The sequence below is a fragment of the Salvelinus fontinalis genome, chromosome 1 (assembly GCF_029448725.1).
Source record: "Salvelinus fontinalis isolate EN_2023a chromosome 1, ASM2944872v1, whole genome shotgun sequence".
Classification (NCBI taxonomy): domain Eukaryota; kingdom Metazoa; phylum Chordata; class Actinopteri; order Salmoniformes; family Salmonidae; genus Salvelinus; species Salvelinus fontinalis.
In genome coordinates, this window is record NC_074665.1 from 63,102,958 (window position 1) to 63,128,040 (window position 25,083).

The following is a 25,083-nucleotide window of genomic DNA, read 5'->3' on the forward strand; positions in this document are numbered from 1 at the left end:
TGGTTGTCAACTGATAAATATGAAGGGGCAAATCTTCACTTCCACTTAAGTCAAATTTTCACTAAGGCTGAGATTCATTTGTTCAGTGGCAATGGCAGATTGTGAACATTTGAGGGAGTTAGGATTCACCCCAAAAAGCCTTCATCACTTCAGAATATTTTTTTTCACCAGTGCATCAGTGTAAATTCCAGCAATCATTACTCCATGGTGACATTTTGTATCTTTAATTAAAAACAAAGGTAATTTTGTACAATAAATTTACAGCATGAAAATATACATGAATGACTACAAACACCATGGATTAATAAAGAAACGGAACACCTAAACACGCTAAAATATAATTGTATACTTATGCACACTAAGGAAGAAAAGAAACAAGACAAATACAAACAAATGTGTTACGTTGCTTTGGTCTAGTCGCAGTGGCTACATTTGAAATATATATTTTGGTCTGAGTAAAGGACTAGAATGTCACTCAATGTAGAAGTAACTGCCAAAATAAAGGAAACACCAACAAAGTCTTAATAGGGCGTTGTGCCTCCACGAGCCAGAACAGCTTCAATGCACATTGGCATAGATTCTACAAGTGTCTGGAACTCTATTGGAGGGAAAACGCTGGTGTTTTGTTGGTGGTGGAAAGCTCTGTCTCAGGCACCGCTCCACAATCTCCCATAAGTGTTAAATTGGGTTGAGATCTGGTTTTCATGCTCATCAAACCATTCAGTGATCATAGGGGCCTTGTAATCGTATGGGGGCATAGCCACGGTAGCCAAAATAATGGACTGCCCAGCATTTTTAGACATGACTCTAAGCATGATGGGATATTAATTGCTTAATTAACTGAAGACCCACACCTGTGTGGAAGCACCTACTTTCAATATACTTTGTATCCCTCATTTACACAAGTGTTCCCTTTATTTTGGCAGTTACCTGTATGTAATTTTCAGTTAGATACTGACTGTATTTACACCCCAAAAAACTATTATGGGGTTATGAAGTGAGAAATGTGGAAAGGGTATCCAGAGTGCACCGTGCTTTCACAGAGGGGGTTCCACAGTTACTTTAGTCAACAAAAATAAGGACTCAAATATTTGTCAAACACCTACTTTTTCAGTGGCAGTTGACTAGACTATAACTGACTAAATAGACCAGAAAAAACTATAACTAAACAAAAAAATATATTTCAGTTGCCTAAAACGAGACGAGACTAAATGATCTCAAGTCTGACTACTAATTGAACTGAACAAGAGTTTTTAGAACTGATCGGTGGTGGTGTTCATGATTCCTCATCACTCAGAAGTTATGTCGAATGTTTCCCAGTTGCTTTGAATGTTCAAAATCATAGTGTAGGAACACTTTTAAAGCCTCAAAGGAAAATATTATCCAACTTTCAAAACCACTTGAGGGCAAATAAATCTGATTTTCCCGTTCAGACACAAGTCACTTGGCCAGGAATCAGATTTGTATCTGACTTCAAACCACCTATGAAGGTTAGTTGACAACTCAACCAAATGTAAATCAAAACTAGACGTTGAACTGACGTCTGTGGCCTGTTCTACTTTTGGACATCAATGTGGCTGCGACGTCTGTGGAACGTTAATAACAATGGAAATGACGCGACCGAGGCCAGATAATTCTTATATATGTTTGTCATATTTCTGCTGTTGGGATGAGAATAGGATTTTATGCAGAAAAGTATGTTAGTAGAACAAAGCTACTACTGTATGTGTGTTTGTGCACATGGAAGTCAGTGATTTATGTTTACTATAGGTTAATGAGGCAATACAAATGTGAAGTGACTAAATTACTAAAATGAAAGTGCATTTAGTTGACAAAAAGGACCACTGTTTTTGTCATTTTGACAATAACTACACTAAATCATTATTCAAATGTGAATCAGACTTAATGATATTTAAGTCAAAATGACTAAATCTGTTACAGAGTGCCAAAATTAACACTGGGGTCCCTTTCAGTTCACTTTACCTGTGCTACTGTTCTGTGTTAACCATTACACCTGTGCTACTGTGTTAACCATTACACCTTTGATACTGTGTTAGTCATTACCACTTGGGGGCTCCCAAGTGGCGCAGCGGTCTAAGGCACTGCATCTCAGTGCTAGAGGTGTCACTACAGACCCTGGTTTGATTCTGGGCTATATCACAGCTGGCTGTGATTGGGAGTCCCATAGGGCGGCACACAATTGGCCCAACGTCATCTTGGTTAGGGTTTGGCTGTGGTAGACTGTCATTGTAAATAAGAATTTGTTCTTAGCTGGCTTGCCTAGTTAAATAAAGGTTAAATTAAAAAAATTACACCTGAGCTGCTTTTTCCACCTGACTGTGTTAAAGATGATGGTACATCCACACTGGAACATAATATGTTCTATTCATCTCTTAAAGATACATCTTGAATGTTGTAAAATAGTAACCTTGTAGACCTATACAACTAAATTGAAGATGAATGTTTGTACCATATGTGATGAGCACATTTTTAGTTGAGATATTATTGGGATTAAATGCTTTGTGTGTTAATAAGTGTAGTCTGAAGATGACAAACACAACGATGATGATGATGATATTGGGTGATATAGATGATAATGGCCGCCAAATGAAAACTCAATCGCATTGAACAAGGATGACCATTAATGTGCTGACCAATGTAAACCTTGGCTAAAAGCTGGATATTTCCCATATTTTTGTATGTTTGTTAAATCATAATCATTAGTCAACAACAAAGAGTGGAGTTTGAATCATTACTTTTTTTGTTTGTTCAAGATGATGTAACATTTTTTTATGCATGCAATAGATGTTTGCGCCGCTCTTTCCAGACCCTTTCCAATTGTGTTTAATCATCTCATTGGTATATGTGTGGTACTGTAAAGATATATAGAACTCTTTATTATACTTTGTACATTAAACCCACAATGGTACTGGTGTTACCACAAAATATCTTCAGGTGCTATATAAAAAATAAAATACATCATCATCATAGATCATATTGATTTCCATTTATCTGTTAGATTCCTTTTTATAAACTCTGTTTACCTCTGTAATATAAAAGACCAGAGCTCTAGTTTAATCCCTTTTTATGAGGAAGCACAACTGAAGACTCAAATATTTATCTATGGTTCCCCACATAGAAATAGAATTACATTCTATTCATTATATTTCTATGGCAGTGGTTGCCAAAATGTTGATATAACCACTGTAACAGTTCCATAATGACCTGTTTGTCATGCCTTAGGCTAATATATCATGCACTGTCCAGCACAAACCCCTACATCAGGGATCATCAACTAGATTTAGCCGCAGGCTGAAATTTTCTTGAGCGGATGGTCAGCGGACTGGTACATTACTACAAATAATTTGTAGACCGCAAATTGAACGTAAAATGCCCAAACAGATATATTTGACTAAAACAATAATTTCAAACCTTGTTTACATTGTATACGATCACATGTATCTATTTCACTATTATGCATGGGAATACTTTGGAAGAGATTTCCAAAATTAAATTCACCTGGAGCTGATTTGCTGGTGTTTTTAGTCGTTTATGTCCAACAACGTTTAAAAAATATATAATTATATATATATATATATGTTTTTTTGCTCAGAAAACTTGGGAGGCCAAATAAATCCCTGCCAGTTGGGGAACCCTGCCCTACATTACCTGGACCGTCCTCTCCCAGACTTTGACAGACAAGGGAAAGACATGCAATTTTGCCATCCACATTATCTAGGTGTCAGTGAGTGAGCCTCACAGTCACTGGCCAGAATGGACAGGAAGTCTAGGAAGTGTTACTTGGCTTTTTGATGAGAGGGAGGGAGAGGGGGGGGGGGTCTAGTAATAAAAGGTAAAACGTTAGAAGAGTATTCAAAGTCCAGCGTGTGCGACAGGGAGAGAGGCCAAGGGAGGGAGGAGCAAAGTACAGTTGAACAGGGATGTTTTGTTGGTTTCACTGTGATACCATAAGGAAAAGTGACACCATATGCTCACTGATCCAAGACGGCTCCATAACAGTCCCAGCAGCCAATGCAGCATCGATATCTTTGACGGGCAGCTTGAGTTGACCAATCAAGGTGTTTCTTCCTCTGATATGACAGTTTGTGCTGAGATAGAGAAGGGCAGCGGTTGCATTTGTGCTGATATCTCCCTCACATATCACTCCCTCATAGTGCTACATGCTTCTATTTGTGTCATTCACATGAGAGAGGTTGTAGAGAAGATACAATAGGGTGACTATTGGCTTAGAGAGAGGAGGAGCACAACACAGCACTCACATTAAGCCTTTGATGTCTTCTTTTGGTTTTCTCTTCCTTCTCACCACATCTCTCAGTCTGACATGGGGAGCTGAGAGTCAATATCAACTGACAGATATGGTTCAGCCAATGACAGAAGAGAATGTTGACATGTTAGCTACAAGCAGCCAATGATAGAAATCCAGGATGTTTGAAGATTCCATGAACAAGGAAGAGTGTAGACGACAGTTCCTTTCTTAGCCAGTGCTGAAAACTGAACAGTTGCATTTGCTATTTGTGCCAAGAGTCCTTATACATCCCATCGAAATACTACATACAGTAGTCTTTCCATAGCTGAGAAAAGACAAGGTTGTGGCTTCCAATTCCACCGAATATAAATCCATATTTCCTGGCCAGCGGAGTATTTCTTGTCCTTTCCGTACTACTTCTAGATGAGTTGCTGATCCATTGAACACTGTATATATAACATTGACAGCACAAATTGTGAAAGTGTTATTACATCATTGCTTTAGTGCAAAGGTGCACAAAGTCCTGTGGACGAACCAGTCGAGTGGTGATGATGTCATCGTTATAGTAACGTCACCATTATGTGCTGGTGGTCAGGTAGTCACACCTGTGTGCTCCATACAGATGTGATTATACTTGACTTGATTCTCCCCTTTGCTTTCAATACACTGATTTGAGCGAGGTTTGAGTGGTACCTGCTTGTTTCTCAAGTCAAAAGTCATAATATACGTCCCAAAGAGTTGGGCAATCAAACCCATGTGAGGAGGCAAGAAGGATGTGTTGGTCTGAGGGCGAATCTTACTCTGGGGAGGAAGACACTCTCAACTATTGAGATACACACTAACCTCTCTTTTAAGTCTGCAGATCCACCCTTAAACAGAGATGCTCCCTTAATGTCCATGACAGCAAACGGTCCATAAAGAAGTAAAGAGTGCTTGTACTGTGGTTAGGGGAATACGTTCAGATATACCCTCGGTATTCTAGATGCAAATTTCAAATGGCACCCTGTTCTCTAGCCAAAGGTAGTGCACTACATAGGAAATGGGGTTCCGTTTTGGACACAGCCCTCTCAGTAGCAGTGATGGGGAAATCAGATCATTTCAGGGTGCTGGTATTAATAGTCATGCGGGCGAGAGGACACACTTGTCTCTAAATATCAGAAGGTGCTACTGTCTGAGCTAGAAACACAAGCATTTAACATATGCTAAACACATGTATGTGACCAATACAATTTGATTTGGATATCACTGGGGTTAGACGACGTCCCTGTCTGGTCTCTAAATCTCAATGGGGTGAGAGGACACCCCTGTGTTGTCCCCTCTAGATCTCAGTAGCGGTCATCTCCTCAAAGTGGATGTCGTTGCTGCCGCTGTGGATGTCGTAGTCCTCTATGTCTCTGTTCTCCAGCTCTAGACTGAGCTCTCTCATCACCCTCTCCAGATCTCTGTTCCTCCTGTACATCTGGATGTAGTTCTGCTGCAGCTGCTTCTGGTAGCGGATCACCTTTTCCTTCTCTTCCTGCCAGACCCTCCTCTCCTCCTCGAATCCTCCCAGCTGCTCCTCACTGCTCCTCCTCTCGTACATCAGCTCTGCCCTCAGTCTCTCCACCTGACAGAGAAGTGATTGATTCATTGATTGACTGAAAACCAGCAATACACAACAGATCAGTGCAAAAACAAGTATTATTCAAGCACCATTCTGCAGAAAATAAATTAACAAAAGAATGTCTAAACATTGTTGGAGCCCACCTGTTGCCTGAGTCCCAGCACAGCTTCAGCACTCTGCCTCTGAGTCTTGGCCTCATCACTCTCCCCTCCCCATACCAGCCTGCCCTCCTCCGCCTCACGGTACCCCATAGAGGGGCTGGGGCCCCCCTTTCCACCCTCCATACCCGCACGGCCCTGGGGGAGGGGCAGGCTCATGCACTGGCCCTTATTAGCCGGCGCCTGGCCTCCAGGAAGATAGCCTCCTCCCTGATTGGCCAGGGCACCTCGAAGCTGGGCCGACTCTTCTTGCAAGCGTATGACTTTCTCGCGGAGAAGCTCAGCCTCGCTCTTCCTGCGCTGGAGCTCATTCTCGCAGACCTCTAGCTCCAGGGAGCGTGTCCGCAGGGCCGACCCAGCCTCCTGGCTCCTGGCCTGGCTGTTTTGGAGGTCAGTCCTGGCCTCCCTCAGCTGGGACTTCAGGACCACCAGCTCCCCACCCTTCTGGCTCAGCTCTGACTGGATCTCCTTCAGTTGCTGTTTCAACAGGGATATCTCACCTGACTTCTGACACACCTGGGTGGGGGGGTGAATATTTTGTGAATATTCTCTTACTTTGAAATTGTGTACATGAATCAACGTTCACCCTCACACTTACCCTAACCCATGACCCCTAAACTCCTGACCTTTCTCCTCCTCAGTATCTCACCTCCCACTTCGTCTCCTCTAGGCGCGGTCCGAACTGGATCTGTTCTCTCTGTATGGAGGCACACCTCCTCTCCAGCACCTCCCTGTCCTGCAGCAGAGAGGAGAAGTCCTCCTGAAGTTTCTTTTTCTCCTGCTGCAGCTGGAACACCTGAAGTAGAGACACAGAGAGTTAGGGTCGCATTTTGACAGTCTAAAAATCAGGAGATGCTACCAAAACAGCAGCAACATTTCAAACAATAGTACAAATAGTACAAACAATAGTAACTTAAGTAACTTAACAAATTAAGTTGACTGAACTATCTCTGTATCTCTGTCTGTTGCCTGTAGCTGTAAGGCATATGGTACTCTCTGAGCCTTCTGTGAGCCTGTTTCATCTTAGAAGAACTGCTCTGTCTGTATATCTATGTTTCTGTATCTATGTCGCTGTATATCCATGTTTCTGTATACTGTATCTATGTCTCTGTCTTTCTATACTGTAGTTCTTACCTGTAGTTGTAAGGCCTGTTGTACTCTCTGTGCCTTCTGTGTAGCCTGTTTCATCTTGGAAGAGCAGCTCTGTCTCATTTCCTCCAGCTCCCTCTCACAGCGACGCTGCTTTTCCTCGTACACCTAGCACAGGAGGTCAGGAGTTAGAGGTCAGAGTTTACATACAGATACCACATCCAGAGGTCAAACTGTGAAGCAGCACTATTATGTCTCGAAAAGCTATGGAATAATTTAGCTTTGTCAATAGAAACAGCAGAAACCTTTTATACATATTGGTCCTCGAGGCAACACTTTAGGCCTGCTTAAACACCTGACATTACACAGACATGAGCCTCGTGTTAATTAGTGTGACTCGTGTTAATTAGGGCAAACCATAAGAAAAAAAGATAATAAAGCGCTTTCAACTGAAAACAAAAAACAAGGGGTTGTTATTGGACCTCCCTGTTTCAGTCAATTATCCTCTCTTTGGTGTCTACTGAACAACTACTAAAGTAAAAATAACTTCTCTCACCTGACAGATGGCGGCTTCGTTCTCGTCCAGGTTCTCTCTAAGCTGCTGCAGTTCCAAATCCCTCTCCCTCAGCTTCTCCTCCAGCTCCCTCATCACCCCCTCGTACCCCTCCAGGGGCGGAGGTGAGTGCCCACATGACCCACTGTCCGACAGGGGCTGGCCGCGCCCGCTCAGCGACCCCGTGCTCTTACTGGATGACGAACGCCCGCTGTCCGAGTTAGAGTGACCGTGGGAGGTTGAGTGACTGTGAACTCCGTGGGTCACCGACCCTCCTCTGTTGGTAGTAGTAGTTCTTCCAGCCCCAGGCTCCAGGCCCACCCCGGACCCTCCAGACCCAGAGGCCTCGCTGTGGGCCAAGCTGTAGCCGGTACTGCTGTGAGTGGGGAGGCTGGACAGGGAGTTACGGCCAGAGTCTGACATGGAGCAGGACTGGCTGCTGCGAGCGTTGCGTCCTCCGCTGTACGAGTTCCTTTTGCTGTCCGAGGAAGAGGAGGAGCAGAGCAGAGATACGACATTTCCGTAGCTCCCCGGGCTGTTGACCGCAGTATTTCCATTATTCCCATTGATAGGTAGGGGCAAGAGGAGGTTGAGGCTGCCCTGGCTCTCAGAGAGGCTGCCCCCTGGCCTCGGGGAGAGGTACTGCACCGAGTGACGGTTCTTGGGGACCACTGGTTTGAACGCAGTGGGACGGATCAGAAACTTCTCCATGTTCTGTAATGGAAGACACTATTTGTTAATGGTTCTGACAGAAAAGTACAGACATCATTACATTGTGTTTTCAACTATGATTAATGAATTATTATCATGTTCATTATTTTCATTATTGCCTAATAGGCCCTATCAAAGGGAATCTAATCAAGACCCTCTCAAACGCACATAGAACCACAGCACTGGGCAACCCTTTATTGGGATTTCCGGTTAAATAAAGGTATGATAAAACAAAGGAAATATAAAAGAAACTGACTTTAGTGATATCAGCATTGCTAATTAGGAATGCCTGGTCTCCTCCCAATAAAGACAGGGACACTGATAGGGTGGAAGGTCATTCTGAAGGCTCTCATTGGAGGCTCTCATTATTGTTATTTATTGGCTTCCAGTAAACAGTTTTCCTAATGATTTTTCTCACATCTAATTGAATATGTCATGACACGAGAGAGGGTGGATGAAAAGAGAGAGAGGGAGAGGAGAAAGATAGAAAGAGAAATAGAAAGGGGAGAAATACAGGGGGACGGGGAGAGAGAGGGGGAGATGGTGGGGAGAGGAAAGAGACAGGAAGAGAAAGGCGAGAGAGAGAGAGAGAGAGAAGGGGTGGACAAATTAAGAGAAGAGAGACAGAAAAAGACAGCTCTATACACACTGGTCCGGTAAGCAGTTTTCTAAAAGATTTCCCTCAGGCCTCAGTGAGTGTGTCAGTGAATGTAAGACAGCTCTGACATTGATTATAAGGTGCGAGGTGATTGATTGTTAACAGTTGAAGTCTGGCCTCATTGGACCCCCATTCGGGCCAAAAATGTCTTTTGAACGAACGTCAACATTTTAACAGTCTAATAAATAGATTTCACATACTATTGAAAAAATTACAATTGGTTTCTGTTTATGAATGTAACATTAGAATATAAAAGAAAATGTATTTCAAGGAACACAATAGTAATTTCATTAGTTTATGCAACTGTAGGCTATACAGTGCATTTGGAAACTATTCAGATCCCTTGACTTTTTCCACATTTGTTACGTTATGCCAAGAGTGTGCAAAGCATCAAGGCAAAGGGTGGCTACTTTGAAGAATCTCAAATATAAAATATATTTTGATTTGTTTAACACTTTTTTGGTTACTACATGATTCCATATGTGTTATTCCATATTTTTGATGTCTTCACTATTATTCTACAATGTAGAAAATAGTAAAAATAAAGAAAAACCCTTGAATGAGTAAGTGTGTCCAAACTTTTGACTGGTACTGTCTATGCTAACATTATTTTCCATAGATCCTCTCTCTCCTCTCTCTCTAATTGACTGTTCATTTCTATTGATCGAGAGGGAACCTTATTCACAGCTCAGACAAAGCCTGTAATAGATCATTTAACACTAGGAGAGCTGAGAGCGTGTTGCTGACTCAAAACAAAATAACTTTTTTAATTACTCTGACATTTTTAAAGTCATGTCACCCCCCGCCTTGACATTTCCTAAATAAGTCTATATAACACACTGTCGTTGTTAGAATCTTAATTTTACAAACGTAATTTGTGTTATAAGCCGTTTTAAAAGGTATATTTTTCTGCCCCTCAGTCAGGAGGTACTCTATGACGGTGCCACGTTGAAAGTCACTGAGGCCATTCCACTGCCATTGTTTGTCTATGGAGATTGCAAGGCTGTGTGCTCAAGTTTATACACCTGTCAGCAACGGGTGTGGCTGAAATAGCCGAATCCACCAATTTGAAGGGGTGTCCACATACTTTAAAAAAATATATAATGTAGTTTAGGTGTATTTTTGATGCGCCATCATCAGCTGCGCAGACTGACTGCCAGTGAATAATTTTCGGTGACTGAGGGGCAGAAAAATATACCTTTTAAAACGGCTTATAACACAAATTACGTTTGAAAAATGAAGATTCTAACAACGACAGTGTGTTATATAGACTTATTTAGGAAATGTCAAGGCGGGGGGTGACATGACTTTAAAAATGTCAGAGTAATTAAAAAAGTTATTTTGTTTTGAGTCAACAACACGCTCTCAGCTCTCCTAGTGTTAAATGATCTATTACAGGCTTTGTCTGAGCTGTGAATAAGGTTCCCTCTCGATCAATAGAAATGAACAGTCAATTAGAGAGAGAGGAGAGAGAGGATCTATGGAAATTAATGTTAGCATATACAGTACCAGTCAAAAGTTTGGACACACCTACTCATTCAAGGGTTTTTCTTTATTTTTACTATTTTCTACATTGTAGAATAATAGTGAAGACATCAAAAATATGAAATAACACATATGGAATCATGTAGTAACCAAAAAAGTGTTAAACAAATCAAAATATATTTTATATTTGAGATTCTTCAAAGTAGCCACCCTTTGCCTTGATGACAGCTTTGCACACTCTTGGCATTCTCTCAAGCAGCTTCACCTGGAATGCTTTTCCAACAGTCTTGAAATATGCTGAGCACTGGTAACTCTAATGAACGTATCCTCTGCAGCAGAGGTAACTCTGGGTCTTCCATTCCTGTGGCGGTCCTCATGAGAGCCAGTTTCATCATAGTGCTTGATGGTTTTTGCGACTGTACTTGAAGAAAAGTTCTTGAAATTTTCCGGATTGACTGACTTTCATGTCTTAAAGTAATTATGGACTGTCGTTTGTCTTTGCTTATTTGAGCTGTTCTTGACATAATATGAACTTGGTCTTTTACCAAATAGGGCTATCTTCTGTATACCACCCCATACACAACTGATTGGCTCAATTAAGAAGGAAAGAAATTCCACAAATAACTTTTAACAAGGCACACCTGTTAATTGAAATGCATTCAAGGTGACTACCTCATGAAGCTGGTTGAGAGAATGCCGAGAGTGTGCAAAGCTGTCATCAAGGCAAAGGGTGGCTACTTTGAAGAATCTCAAATATATAATACATTTCGATTTGTATATATTTCAAACTTTTTTGGTTACTACATGATTCCATATGTGTTATTTCATCGTTTTGATGTCATACTATTATTCTATGCTGTAGAAACATTTTTTAAATAAATAAAAACCCTGGAATGAGTAGGTGTATCCTAACATTTGACTGGTACTGTAGTTGGCCTAGCACCTCACCACCAGTGCTGCTTATTTTAGCTGGGAGTAGTTAGGTAATAGTGAGGTACTGAAAGTTCACTACACCATTAGCTAGAAGTATTATTAGCTAGCTAGATTCTATGTTCTGTATATTAGCTTAGTGAGGATTTTACAAATGAAACTTACAACTGAGAAAGAAAAAAAGTATACTAATGATAACACAATGAAATGTATGGGCGTAATCAAAGGGAAGTTGGGATGGTCATTTCTTGACTTATTAGGGATACACAGATACGACAACCTCGGGAACCACTTGACATTTTTGGAATCCCCCTCCGACACTCACTTTCTCCAGTTTTCCCGACACAGGGATGAGTTTGGGCGGCGGACCGCCAATATTCCCGTTGAGACCTCGGTTATCCCTCTGCTCCTCCGAGTCGCTACACGGACTCCCGACCGCCACCACATGGTTATCATTCCAGTCTCCTACAGTCACCACCTCAGTCACAAACCCATAGTTTCCATTCCCTGCCCCACCAGCAGAGTTACCTGCCCGGGGCTGCTTCTTGGTGGGCAGTGGCGGGGGCTGGAGCTGTGTGGTCTGGGTCTGGGTCTGGTTGTTGATGACCAGTAGTTGTTCCAGGGAGCTCGCGCTGTGCAGGGTGTTGTTATCACCCTGGAGCCTGAAACAGCTGGTGGTTGGGGTGTTATGGCGTGTCTTAGTGCTGAAATAAAAATAATTTATAATAATAATTGATTGGAATTACAGTATATAGCATTTTTACAGTAGTTCTTTTCCATTGTATAAAAAAGTTACCTTTATTTAACTAGGCAAGTCAGTTAAGAACAAATTCTTATTTACAACGGCCTACACCAGCCAAACACGGACGACGTTTGGCCAATTGTGCGCCGCCCTATGGGTCTCTCAATCACAGCCGGTTGTGATACAGCCTGGATTTGAACCAGGGTGTCTGTAGTGATGCCTCTAGCACTGAGTGGCAGTGCCTTAGTCTGCTGCGCCACTCGGGAGCCAGTAAGGGAGGAATCACTAGCCTGGTCCAAGATCTGTTTGTGCTCTTGTTTGGCATGACAATCCCAGGAGTTGGCAAGAGAGTAGAAACAAGGTAAAAAAACTGGAACCCTTGCTAGGAAATCATCTCATCCACAACCAATATAGCCTGAGTGTCAGTCTGTTTGTGTTATCATGCCAACTCCTTGTCACTTATTTCTTTCCAACCATTTCCAACCATGTTTGGCTTGACCAGGACAACAATAAAGTAGGTAAGAGCACTTAAACAGACTGGCACCATGACTAATGAGTAGCACCCTACCTGAACTCGCTGGCGGCCCGGCAGTGTCGCTGCTCCTGATAGGTCCGGCCAGAGATGAGGCTGCTGACGGAGCCCATGGTGGGTCCGGGGCCACAGGGCCCTCCAACCACGGGGGAGAGGGAGACGATGTCGAGACTGGTAGGAGGCTTGTGGTTGTCAGTCGTGGACACAGGCAGGGTCTGAACCAGAGCCATGGTACCTGGACAACGCCGGACATACACTGAACACACACTCTGCATCGAGAGAGAGGGGAAGAAAAGTTTAATTTCAAGTACACTTCATTGGGACATTATTAAGGCTGATCATTGTTACAGGTCATAGTTAAACACATTTCCCATCCTTTCCCTTCAACATTCAAAATATTAAGTAGAAAAAAATCTGATTTAATGAGACAGAAAGAATGCTGGTGAGTGTGTAGAATTGTGTGTGTGTTTGTGTGCTTCGTGTTTAAGTATTTCATTTCCAGACAGTATTATGTTAGTGTGAGTTGCCTAGGGGACAGAGAGGGGACATATTATACACACACACTCACTGTCCCACATATAGTACTTCAAAGCCCAGTCCTCCCTGAGGCTTCCAGGCAGGACACCCATCAACTCTATGCCAAATTAAATCAGTGTTTTTGCCCAGGATACCAAGCGTCCAGTACACAAGTGCAGGGAACACAGGCCATTTTCAGCCAACAGTCAGAGAAAGGATAGGGAGCAGAGAGAGAGGGAGGAAATATAGTGGAGAAATGAGGACATAAAGGTAAGAAGGAGAAAGGAATTGGGGATTCCTAGGTTCTGAGGAGGACACCTACTGATGAGGGAGTAATAACCGAGTAGTGTCAGGGTTGTTCAACAACTATCAATTACTGGTCACTCTCCGCTGGAGGTGTTTGTGTGTGTGTGTGAGTGTGTGTGTGCGCACATATGAAGACGCAAGCAAAACTCAGCGGTGTGTGTGTTATGCGAGAAGTTGACCATTTCCCAGACCAGAATCATCATGGATCATGTCCTCCTTTCACCTTCCCCCATCCACCCCCACCCCTCTCCTCAGCCCCAGCCCAGCCAAGGTCTACTCTGCCTGGGATAATGGCATTAGAAGAACCTCCGGGATGGTAGGTGACCCCCCCAGCCCTAACCTTGTGACCCCAGCAGAAGTGGGACGTAGCTGGGCAGACTCCCTACTCTCTCCTCCCTGACTTCCAGGAGCCTGGTTTTGTTCCTGCTGCTCTGGGATACAAAGCCCCAGATCTCATTTCCCTCTGATGTCGTTCACTGCTTATTTCTAAAGTTGTGAAGTTCCTCCCTCGCATGCAACTCCTCCCACACACACACATTCCCTGCCCCCTTCTCTTTCACTAGTCAGACTGAGCAAAAATTCAACCCCCCCTCCACCTTCTCCTCTCCAAAACATGCTGAGAAAGTGGGTGGGATGTTTGGGCGCTCCTTTGCTTCAGAGGCAGTGAAGGCAACTAGCAGAGGGTGATTTGGAAGCATGACACAAAAACATGCGACAAAACATCCAAGTGTCTCTTTCTTTGGAAGCTTATGTAAAGCAGTTTAACACATTTTCAAGTATGAGTATTATAGAAGTATTCCTTTATAGAAAACACTTAAAAAATTAAGCAAAGTGCCAAATGATTTTGGGTAGCACGTTAGTGCTGAAATAAGGGGGAACTGCAGGGAAATAACAGGAAACGACCGAGAAATAACACAGTAACGACAGGGTAATAGCCCGATCATGGTTAGCATCTAGCTGCTAAATAACAAAATAAAGGGTGCCACATTTTCCTGGTTGTTATGTAGAAACAATTATTTGTTACTTAAGAACTATAAATACTAGAGGCTGATAAGCACAAACTATGTAGTAAGTATTCAAGGCTATTTCACCTGTTCTCAGCAGCACTATATATACTCATATGAATGTAGAAAGATTTTTTTTTCAACAGAAACGTTTGAGAAACGTTTGGCCCACAAACATACTGTATGTGGGCCAACCACAAAACAAGGCTTTTGGTAGCTACAGTTGAAGTCGGAAGTTTACATACACCTTAGCCAAATACATTTAAACTCAGTTTTTCACAATACCTGACATTTAATCTTAGTAAAAATTCCCTGTCTTAGGTCAGTTATGATCACCACTTTATTTTAAGAATGTGAAATGTCAGAATAATAGTAGAGAGAATTATTTATTTCCGCTTTTATTTCATTCATCACATTCCCAGTGGGTCAGAAGTTTACATACACTCAATTAGTATTTGGTAGCATTGCCTTTAAATTATTTAACTTGGGTCAAATGTTTTTGGTGGCATTCCACAAGCTTCCCACAAAAAGTTGGGTGAATTTTGGCCCATTCCTCCTGACAGAGCTGGTGTAACTGAGTCAGGTTTGTAGGCCTCCTTGCTCACAAACGCTTTTTCAGTTTTGCCCACACATTTTCTATAGGATTGAGGTCAGGGCTTGTGATGGCCACTCCAATACCTTGACTTTGTTGTCCTTAAGCCATTTTGCCACAACTTTGGAAGTGTGATAGGATTATTTTCCATTTGGAAGACCCGTTTGCAACCAAGCTTTAACTTCCTGAATGATGTCTTGAGATGTGGCTTCAATATATCCAGATAATTTTCCTCCTCATTATGTCATCTATTTTGTGAAGTGCACCAGTCCCTCCTGCAGCAAAGCACCCCCACAACATGATGCTGCCACCCCCGTGCTTCACGGTTGGGATGGTGTTCGTCGGCTTGCAAGCCTCCCCCTTTTTCCTCCAAACATAACGATGGTCATCATGGCCAAACAGTTCTATATTTGTTTCATCAGACCAGAGGACATTTCTCCAAAAAGTACGATCTTTGTCCCCATGTGCAGCTGCAAACCGTAGTCTGGCTTTTTATGGCGGTTTTGGAGCAGTGGCTTCTTCCTTGCTGAGCGGCCTTTCAGGTTATGTCGATATAAGATTTGTTTTACTGTGGATATAGATACTTTTGTACCTGTTTCCTCCAGCATCTTCACAAGGTCCTTTCCTATTGTTCTGGGATTGATTTGCACTTTTCGCACCAAAGTACGTTCATCTCTAGGAGACAGAACGCGTCTCCTTCCTGAGCGATATGACGGCTGCGTGGTCCCATGGTGTTTATACTTGCGTAATATTGTTTGTACAGATGAACGTGGTACCTTCAAGCATTTGGAAATTGCTCCCAAGGATGAACCAGACTTGTGGAGGTCTACAATATTTTTTCTGAGGTCTTGGCTGATTTCTTTTGATTTTCCCATGATGTCAAGCAAAGAGGCATTGAGTTTGAAGGTAGGCTTTGAAATACATCCACAGGTACACCTCCAATTGACTCAAATTATGTCAATTAGAAGCTTCTAAAGCCATGACATCATTTTCTGGAATTTTCCAAGCTGTTTAAAGGCCGTCAACTTAGTGTATGTAAACTTCTGACCCACTGGAATTGTGATACAGTGAATTATAAGTGAAATAATCTCAATTAGAAGCTTCTAAATGTCACGATCGTGTGGAGGATTGACGGACCAAGGCGCAACATGATTTGAATACATCTTCTTTTAATAACAACGACGAAGATGAACACGACACACTTATACAACACTAACGAAAACAACAAACGATCGTGAAAACTTCAAACGTAAGTGCACACACAAACTACTTACGTCGACATATACAAATACACAAACAATGACCCACAAACAGCTAAAGCCTATGGCAGCCTTAAATATGGCTCCCAATTAGAGACAACCGAAATCAGCTGTCTCTAATTGAGAACCCATTCCGGCCACCATAGACTTTCCTAGAACTACACCCAACATAGACACAGCTAGACACATACACTCAACACAAAACCATAAACTACAACAAACACCCCCTCTACCATATAATACCCCCAAAATACACACATACCCCATGTCACACCCTGACCTAACTAAAATAATAAATAAAACAAAGAATACTAAGGCCAGGGCGTGACATAACCCCCCCCTTAAGGTGCGAACTCCGGACGCACCAGCACATAGTCTAGGGGAGGGTCTGGGTGGGCTTCCTTCCACGGCGGCGGCTCCGGCACTGGTCGTGGTCCCCACCCCACCATAGTCATAAGGGGCAGCACCGGGATAAGGGGCAGCACCGGGATAAGGGGCAGCACCGGGATAAGGGGCAGCACCGGGATAAGGGGCAGCACCAGGATAAGGGGCAGCACCAGGATAAGGGGCAGCACCAGGATAAGGGGCAACACCAGGATAATGGGCAGATCCTGGCTGGATGACGGCTCCGGCGGATCCTGGTTGGACGGCTCATGGCTGGCTGACAGATCTGGCTGCTCATGGCTAGCTGACGGATCCGGACGCTCATGGCTGGCAGACGGATCCGGACGCTCATGGCTGGCTGACGGCTCTGGACGCTCATGGCTGGCTGACGGCTCTGGCAGATCCTGTCTGGTTGGCGGCTCTGGCAGATCCTGTCTGGTTGGCGGCTCTGGCAGATCCTGTCTGGTTGGCGGCTCTGGCAGATCCTGTCTGGTTGGCGGCTCTGGCAGATCCTGTCTGGTTGGCGGCTCTGGCAGATCCTGTCTGGTTGGCGGCTCTGGCAGATCGTGTCTGGTTGGCGGCTCTGGCAGATCCTGTCTGGTTGGCGGCTCTGGCAGATCCTGTCTGGTTGGCGGCTCTGGCAGATCCTGTCTGGTTGGCGGCTCTGGCAGATCCTGTCTGGTTGGCGGCTCTAGCAGATCCTGTCTGGTTGGCGGCTCTAGCGGCTCCTGACTGACTAATGGCTCTGACGGCTCGGGACAGACGGGCGGCTCTAATGGCTCTGGACAGACGGATGGCTCAGACGGCACTGGGCAGACGGATGGCTCAGATGGCGCTGGGGAGACGGATGGCTCAGACGGCGCTGGGGAGACGGATGGCTCAGACGGCGCTGGGGAGACGGATGGCTCAGACGGCGCTGGGGAGACGGATGGCTCTGGCCGGATGAGGCGCACTGTAGGCCTGGTGCGTGGTGCCGGAACTGGAGGCACCGGGCTAAAGGCACGCACTTTCAGGCTAGTGCGGGGAGAAGGAACAGGGCATACTGGACCCTGGGGACGCACATTAGGCCTAGTGCGTGGGGCCGGAACTGGTGGTACCGGACTGGGGACACGCATCTCAGGGCTAGTGCGGGGAGCAGCAACAGGATGCAAAGGACTCTGGAGACGCACAGGAGGCTTAGTGCGTGGTGCCGGAATTGGTGGTACCGGGCTGGAGACACGCACCATAGTACGAGTGCGTGGAGGAGGAACAGGGCTCTGGAGACACACTGGAAGCCTGTTACGTGGTGTAGGCACTGGTGGAACTGAACTGGGGCGGGGAGGTGGCGCCGGAAATACCGGACCGTGCAGGCGTACTGGTTCCCTTGAACACCGAGCCTGCCCAACCTTACCTGGTTGAATGCTCCCCGTCGCCCGACCAGTGCGGGAAGGTGGAATAACCCGCACCGGGCTATGTAGGCGAACCGGGGACACCATGCGTAAGGCTGGTGCCATGTATACCGGCCCGAGGAGACGCACTGGAGACCAGACGCGTTGAGCCGGTATCATGGCACCTGGCTCAATGCCCAATCTAGCCCTACCAGTGCGGGAAGGTGGAATAACCCGCACCGGGCTATGAACACGTACAGGAGACACCGTGCGCTCTACTGCGTAACACGGTGTCCGCCCGTACTCCCGCTCTCCACGGTTAGCCTGGGAAGTGGGCGCAGGTCTCCTACCTGCCCTCGGCCCACTACCTCTTATCCCCCCCCCCAAGAAATTTTTGGGTAGTACTCGCGGGTCTCCAGCCTTGTCTCCGTGCTGCCTCCTCATATCGCCTCCTCTCGGCTTTCGCTGCCTCCAGCTCTTCACGAGGGAGGCGATATTCTCCCGGTTGCGCCCAAGGTCCGTTACTATCTAAAATCTCCTCCCATGTCCATGAATCCTTAATGCCTTGATCCTGTTGCCGCTGGTCATGTTGCTTGATCCGGTATTGGTGGGTCATTCTGTCACGATCGTGTGGAGGATTGACGGACCAAGGCACAACATGATTTGAATACATCTTCTTTTAATAACAACGACGAAGATGAACACGACACACTTATACAACACTAACGAAAACAACAAACGATCGTGAAAAACCTTCAAACGTAAGTGCACACACAAACTACTTACGTCGACATATACATATACACAAACAATGACCCACAAACAGCTAAAGCCTATGGCAGCCTTAAATATGGCTCCCAATTAGAGACAACCGAAATCAGCTGTCTCTAATTGAGAACCCATTCCGGCCACCATAGACTTTCCTAGAACTACACCCAACATAGACACAGCTAGACACATACACTCAACACAAAACCATAAACTACAACAAACACCCCCTCTACCATATAATACCCCCAAAATACACACATACCCCATGTCACACCCTGACCTAACTAAAATAATAAATAAAACAAATAATACTAAGGCCAGGGCGTGACACTAAAGCCATGACATAATTTTCTGGAATTTTCCAAGCTGTTTAAAGGCAGTCAACTTAGTGTATGTAATCTTCTGACCCACTGGAATTGTGATACAGTGAATTATAAGTGAAATAATCTGTCTGTGAACAATTGTTGGAAAAATTACTTGTGTCAGTAGATGTCCTAACCGACTTGCCAAAATTATAGTTTGTTGACAAGAAATTTGTGGAGTGGTTGAAAAACGAGTTTTAATGACTCCAACCTAAGTGTATGTAAACTTCCGACTTCAACCATAGCTAGCCTAGCTAAACAACCTAGCATTGCATCACACAGTGTATAAGTCTTTTAACGCAGTACTAATACATCACCAACTTTTACGTGTTCTAAACAATACATAACTCTCCTCAGCAAGCATCAAAGAAGACTGAGGAGAGAAAGCACAGTGCAGGCTGCTGATCTGACATTACTGCAGACCAAAGCCATCCACCCAAGAGCGAATCTCAATCACAAAAGGCAAGCATGAAAAATAACAAAGAGCAACGAACAGTATATTTAAAAAAAAAAAAGGTTTGCTTTAGAATACTGTGCTGAAGCCCCCTAGTTATACTGAATGAAGAACCAGTAATGGACATGATAATTATAGTCAGTAACAACTGACTATTTGCACATCACCTGTAAGTGCCGGATAACTAGGAGCAAAAGACCCAAAAGCTATGTTTGTGGTTGTCCTACATACAGTCTAAGTAGGCCTATGATGTCTTTTCTCAAATCAAATAAAAAGCATTTCTACAAAGGTTCAGGTGAAATGGCCTTGAATACTTACTACATAAGTTGTGCTTCTTACCATCTAATATTTGTAGTTCTAAAGTAACAAATAATTGTTATTACATAACAACCAGGAAAATGTGTCACCCTTAATATTGTTATTTAGCTGCTAGATACTAACTATGAATGGGTTATTACCAAATTGTTACTCTGTCGTTATTTCCCTGTTTCCTATTAATTCCCTGTGGTTACCCCTTATTTCAGCACTGTAAACTAACGTGCTACCTGAGTTTGTTTGGTGGTGCAACTCTATTCCCCATCTTTGAAGACCTTCTCTCATCTGACAGATGATTGAGGAGATGGAACAGAGGAATTAGGTTCCAGATACCTCTGTCTTTCTAATATCTACTTGATGAGACGGAGGGGTAGTGTTGTGACAGAGGATCTTTACCTCTACCCTGATAGGATCCGTGACTGGAATGGGATCCGTGACTGGGAAGTATAATCCCGTTATAAGTAAGTTTGATCCAGTCTGTTAATAAGGCCAGGGTTGCCACGGGGAGGAAAGGATTATTCCGGATATCTGAGTCACCTCTGGAATCTCACAGAATCTTTGTAGAGTTTCGGAATGTCTACGTTGCTCCAGACAGAGAAAGAAAAAGGTGCAGCAGAGATACCAAATCTATTGGGAATAAGGACACTCAAGACTTAATCCTGTTTGGTTAGTGTTTGGTGTGCACACAGATACTGAGCAGGATGGGTGAAGGGGGTAATTTTGTGTTCAAGCATTCTCATTTTGACACCAAATCCACCACTGGTGTGCATGGCCATAGAGCTCTATTTTCATGTCATCTGACCAAAGCACCGGTTCCAGATCCAAGTGCCAATGTGGTTTAGCCAACTCCAGGCATGGTTGGATGGTTGGATGACATCAAAATGGAGCTCTTTGTTCACGCACACCAGTGGTGTGTTAGGCATCGAAATGAGAGTGCATGAGCAGAAAATAACCTTATACCTACTGTAAAACATGGTGGTGGATCTTTGATGTTATGGTGCTAATTTGCTTCCACTGGTCCTTAAGGTCAGAACCCCACATTTCTTTGTGCCAATCAAGATCTTTTAAAATGTAAGAAATAATATTATCTCTGTAACTGCCTTCGTGATCAAATTCTCTCAGTTATGCAAGCACACCACCTGTGCCATTAAGGTTCAGAACTTTTGTCAGAGGCCGCATTACAGGTTACAATGATAGCCTTTCAGTTGCAAAAAAAATATCAGGCCTTGCATGTGGAAATGTTGTATAATGTACCATTAACACAAAACAATGTTTTAAGTGAGAATTAGGCCTTGGTCTGAAGCTGAAAAATTAAGAATATTTACATCAGAAGAGAGCCACAATACCTACAGTACTTCCCCCACACTCTACCAAGGTTTTCCAGCACACAGCTTTGACCTACTATCAAATCAAATTATATTTGTCACATACACATGGTTAGCAGATGTTAATGCGAGTGTAGCGAAATGCTTGTGCTTCTAGTTCTGACAATGCAGTAATAACCAACGAGTAATCTAACCTAACAATTCCACAACTACTACCTTATACACACAAGTGTAAAGGGATAAAGAATATGTACATAAAGATATATGAATAAGTGATGGTACAGAACGGCATAGGCAAGATGCAGTAGATCGAGTACAGTATATACATATGAGATGAGTAATTTAGGGTATGTAAACATAAAAGTGGCATAGTTTAAAGTGGCTAGTGATACATGTATTACATAAAGATGGCAAGATGCAGTAGATGATATAGAGTACAGTATATACATATACATTATATTAAGTGACATTGTTTAAAGTGGCTAGTGATACATTTTTTATCAATACCCATCAATTTCCATTATTACGGTTAGCTGGAGTTGAGTCAGTATGTTGGCAGCAGCCACTCAATGTTAGTGTTGGCTGTTTAACAGTCTGATGGCCTTGAGATAGAAGCTGTTTTTCAGTCTCTCGGTCCCTGCTTTGATGCACCTGTACTAGCATAGATGTATAGATTACCTAGCATAGACTTATAGATTACCTAGCATAGACTTATAGATGACCTGGAGCCAGTGGGTTTAGCGACGAATATGTAGTGAGGGCCAGCCAACGAGAGCATACAGGTCGCAGTGGTGGGTAGTATATGGGGCTTTGGTGACAAAATGGATGGCACTGTGATAGACTACATCCAGTTTTCTGAGTAGAGTGTTGTAGGCAATTTTGTCAATGACATCGCCGAAGTCAAGGATCGGTAGGATAGTCAGTTTTACGAGGGTATGTTTGGCAGCATGAGTGAAGGAGGCTTTGTTGCGAAATAGGAAGCCGATTCTAGATTTGGATTGGATAAGCTTAATGTGAGTCTGGAATGAGAGTTTACAGTCTAACCAGACACCTAGGTATTTGTAGTTGTCCACATATTCTAAGTCAGAACCGTCCAGAGTAGTGATGCTAGTCGGGCAGGAGGGTGCAGGCGGCAGCAATCGGTTGAAGAGCATGCACTTAGTTTTACTTGCATTTAAAAGCAGTTGGAGGCCTCGGAAGGAGTGTTGTACGGCATTGAAGCACGTTTGTAGGTTTGCTAGCACAGTGTCCAAAGAAGGGACAGATGTATACAGAATGGTGTCGTCTGCGTAGAGGTGGATCAGAGAATCACCAGCAGCAAGAGTGACATCATTGATATATACAGAGAAAAGAGTGGGCCCAAGAATTGAACCCTGTGGCACCCCCATAGAGACTGCCAGAGGTCCGGACAACAGGCCCTCCAATTTGACACACTGAACTCTATCTGAGAAGTAGTTGGTGAACCAGGCGAGGCAGTCATTTGAGAAGCCAAGGCTGTTGATTCTGCCGATAATGTCACGCCCTGACCATAGAGAGCTTTTTATTCTCTTTGTTGGTTATGTCGGGGTGTGACTAGGGTGGGTTATCTAGGTGATTATATATCTATGTTGGCCTGGTATGGTTCCCAATCAGAGGCAGCTGTTTATCATTGTCTCTGATTGGGGATCATATTTAGGCAGCCATTTACCCATTGTGCTTTGTGGGATCTTGTTTTGTGTAGTGCCTGTTAACAGTGCAATTTCTTCACGGTTCGTTTGTTTTCTGTAACTCTACGCACGCTGCGCCTTGGTCCAGTCATTCTAATAATCGTGACAGAAGATCCCACCACAACTGGACCAAGCAGGGTGCCCAGGAGGAGATGGCATCCTGGTCTTTGGAGGAGGTTGAGGAGAGAATATCCTGGACTTGGGAGGAAGACTTGGAGAGATACGAAGGCCTGCCGTGGAAGCAGACGGAAGCAGTGAAGGAGCAACAACGACGAAACCGGGGTTCGCGGCCACGACGGAAGCCCGAGGGGCAGCCTCAAAAAAAAAAATGGGGGGGTGGCACACGGGGTGGTTGGCGGAGCCAGGGTTTGAACCTGAGCCAAATCCCCGTACTCACCATGGGGAGCGTGTGACCGGTCAGGCACCACTGTGTCTCCAGTGCGCATTCACAGCCCGGTGCGTTCTGTGCCAGCTCCTCGCACTTGTCGTGCTAAAGTGGGTATCTGTACAGGACGGGTTTTGCCGGCTCAGCGCTCCTGGTCCTCCAGTGCGCCTCCACAGTCCAGTACGTCCTGTGTCTCCTCCCTGCACTCGCCCTGAGGTGCGTGTCACCAGCCCGGTGCCACCTGTACTGGCCCAACGCATCAGGCCTCCAGTGCACCACCCCAGTCCAGTACGTCCTGTGCCTGCTCCTCGCGCTCGCCCTGAGGTGCGTGTCACCAGCCCGGTGCCGGCCCCACGCACCAGGCTTCCGGCAACGATTCCCAGTCCAGAGCTTCCGGCGACAGTTCCCAGTCCAGAGCTTCCGGCAACAGTTCCCAGCCCAGAGCTTCCGGCGACAGTTCCCAGGCCTGCAGGGATACCACCCTCACCTTCGACCAGCTGGTGGACCTGTCCATTCGGTTGGATAACCTGCTGGTCAACCGTGGACGGCCAGAGAGGGCTCTGTCGATTCCCTCTCCCAGCACCACCGCTCCGGTGCCTATGGAGCTGGGAGATGCTGCACGCAGGGAGGCCGGAGGAGGGGCTTTCACGTGTTACATCTGTGGCCGCAGAGGTCACACTGCTGGTCGGTGCCGGGTTGGTTCCTCTAGGGGTCGAGGCAGCAGGCAGGGCACTCTGGCGTCGCCCCAGGTGAGCATGCTCCACTCATCCAGAACCCTCTGTTGAACACCTGTTTGTGCATGTTTACTTTCCTGAGTTTTCCCTGCATTCCCAGCATAAGGCACTCATTCAGGCGCAGCTGGGAATTTTATCGACAGAGCATTCGCCCATAGGTTAGGGATCCCTACTGTTCCAGTGGTTAGGCCTTTCCCAGTTCACACTCTGGACAGTCAACCATTAGGGTCCGGGGAAATTAGGGAAGCTACCATCCTCCTGGGCATGGTGACACAGGCAGGTCACGAGGAGAGAATCTGTCTCTTCCTCATTGACTCTCCTGCATTTCCCGTGGTACTAACCCTTCACTGGTTAGCTTGTCATGACCCCACCATTTCATGGCAACAGAGGGCTCTCACGGGGTGGTCGCGAGAGTGCTCAGGGAGCTGTTTAGGGGTTTCCGTTGGTGCTACTATGGTGGAAAGTCCAGACCAGGTCTCCACCTGGCGGACCCCAGAATATTCCGATTTGGCTCTCGCCTTCTCCAAAAAGAAGGCGACTCAATTACCACCCCATCAACGGGGGGATTGTGCGATAAATCTCCTGGTAGACGCTGCACTTCCCAGGAGTCACGTGTATCCCCTGTCACAGGCGGAGATGGCGGCTATGGAAACATATGTCTCCGAATCCCTGCGGCAGGGGTACATTCGGTCCTCCACTTCACCCGCCTCCTCGAGTTTCTTTTTTGTGAAGAAGGAGGGAGGTCTGCGCCCGTGTATTGACTACCGAGGCCTAAATCAGATCACGGTGAAGTATAGTTACCTGCTACCTCTTATTGCCACAGCGATTGAGTCAATGCACGGGGCGCGCTTCTTCACCAAACTAGATCTCAGGAG

The 25,083-nt window shown here is 45.0% G+C and overlaps 1 protein-coding gene across 3 annotated transcripts in view; it reads right to left on the reverse strand.

Moving 5' to 3' along the window:
- Nucleotides 1-208: 208 nt before the first annotated feature.
- LOC129859544 (leucine zipper putative tumor suppressor 2 homolog) overlaps nucleotides 209-25,083 on the reverse strand; it is an 86,296-nt gene continuing 61,421 nt past the window's right edge. For all 3 annotated transcript variants that reach the window (XM_055929434.1, XM_055929442.1, XM_055929448.1), the window contains 7 exons: nucleotides 12,765-12,997; nucleotides 11,780-12,158; nucleotides 7,674-8,384; nucleotides 7,163-7,285; nucleotides 6,678-6,824; nucleotides 6,014-6,544; nucleotides 209-5,873 (listed from right to left, as the gene is read on the reverse strand). In XM_055929434.1, the coding sequence (XP_055785409.1) occupies nucleotides 5,586-5,873; nucleotides 6,014-6,544; nucleotides 6,678-6,824; nucleotides 7,163-7,285; nucleotides 7,674-8,384; nucleotides 11,780-12,158; nucleotides 12,765-12,958 (2,373 nt within the window). In that variant the 5' untranslated portion in view covers nucleotides 12,959-12,997 and the 3' untranslated portion in view covers nucleotides 209-5,585. The remainder of the gene's footprint in view (nucleotides 5,874-6,013; nucleotides 6,545-6,677; nucleotides 6,825-7,162; nucleotides 7,286-7,673; nucleotides 8,385-11,779; nucleotides 12,159-12,764; nucleotides 12,998-25,083) is intronic.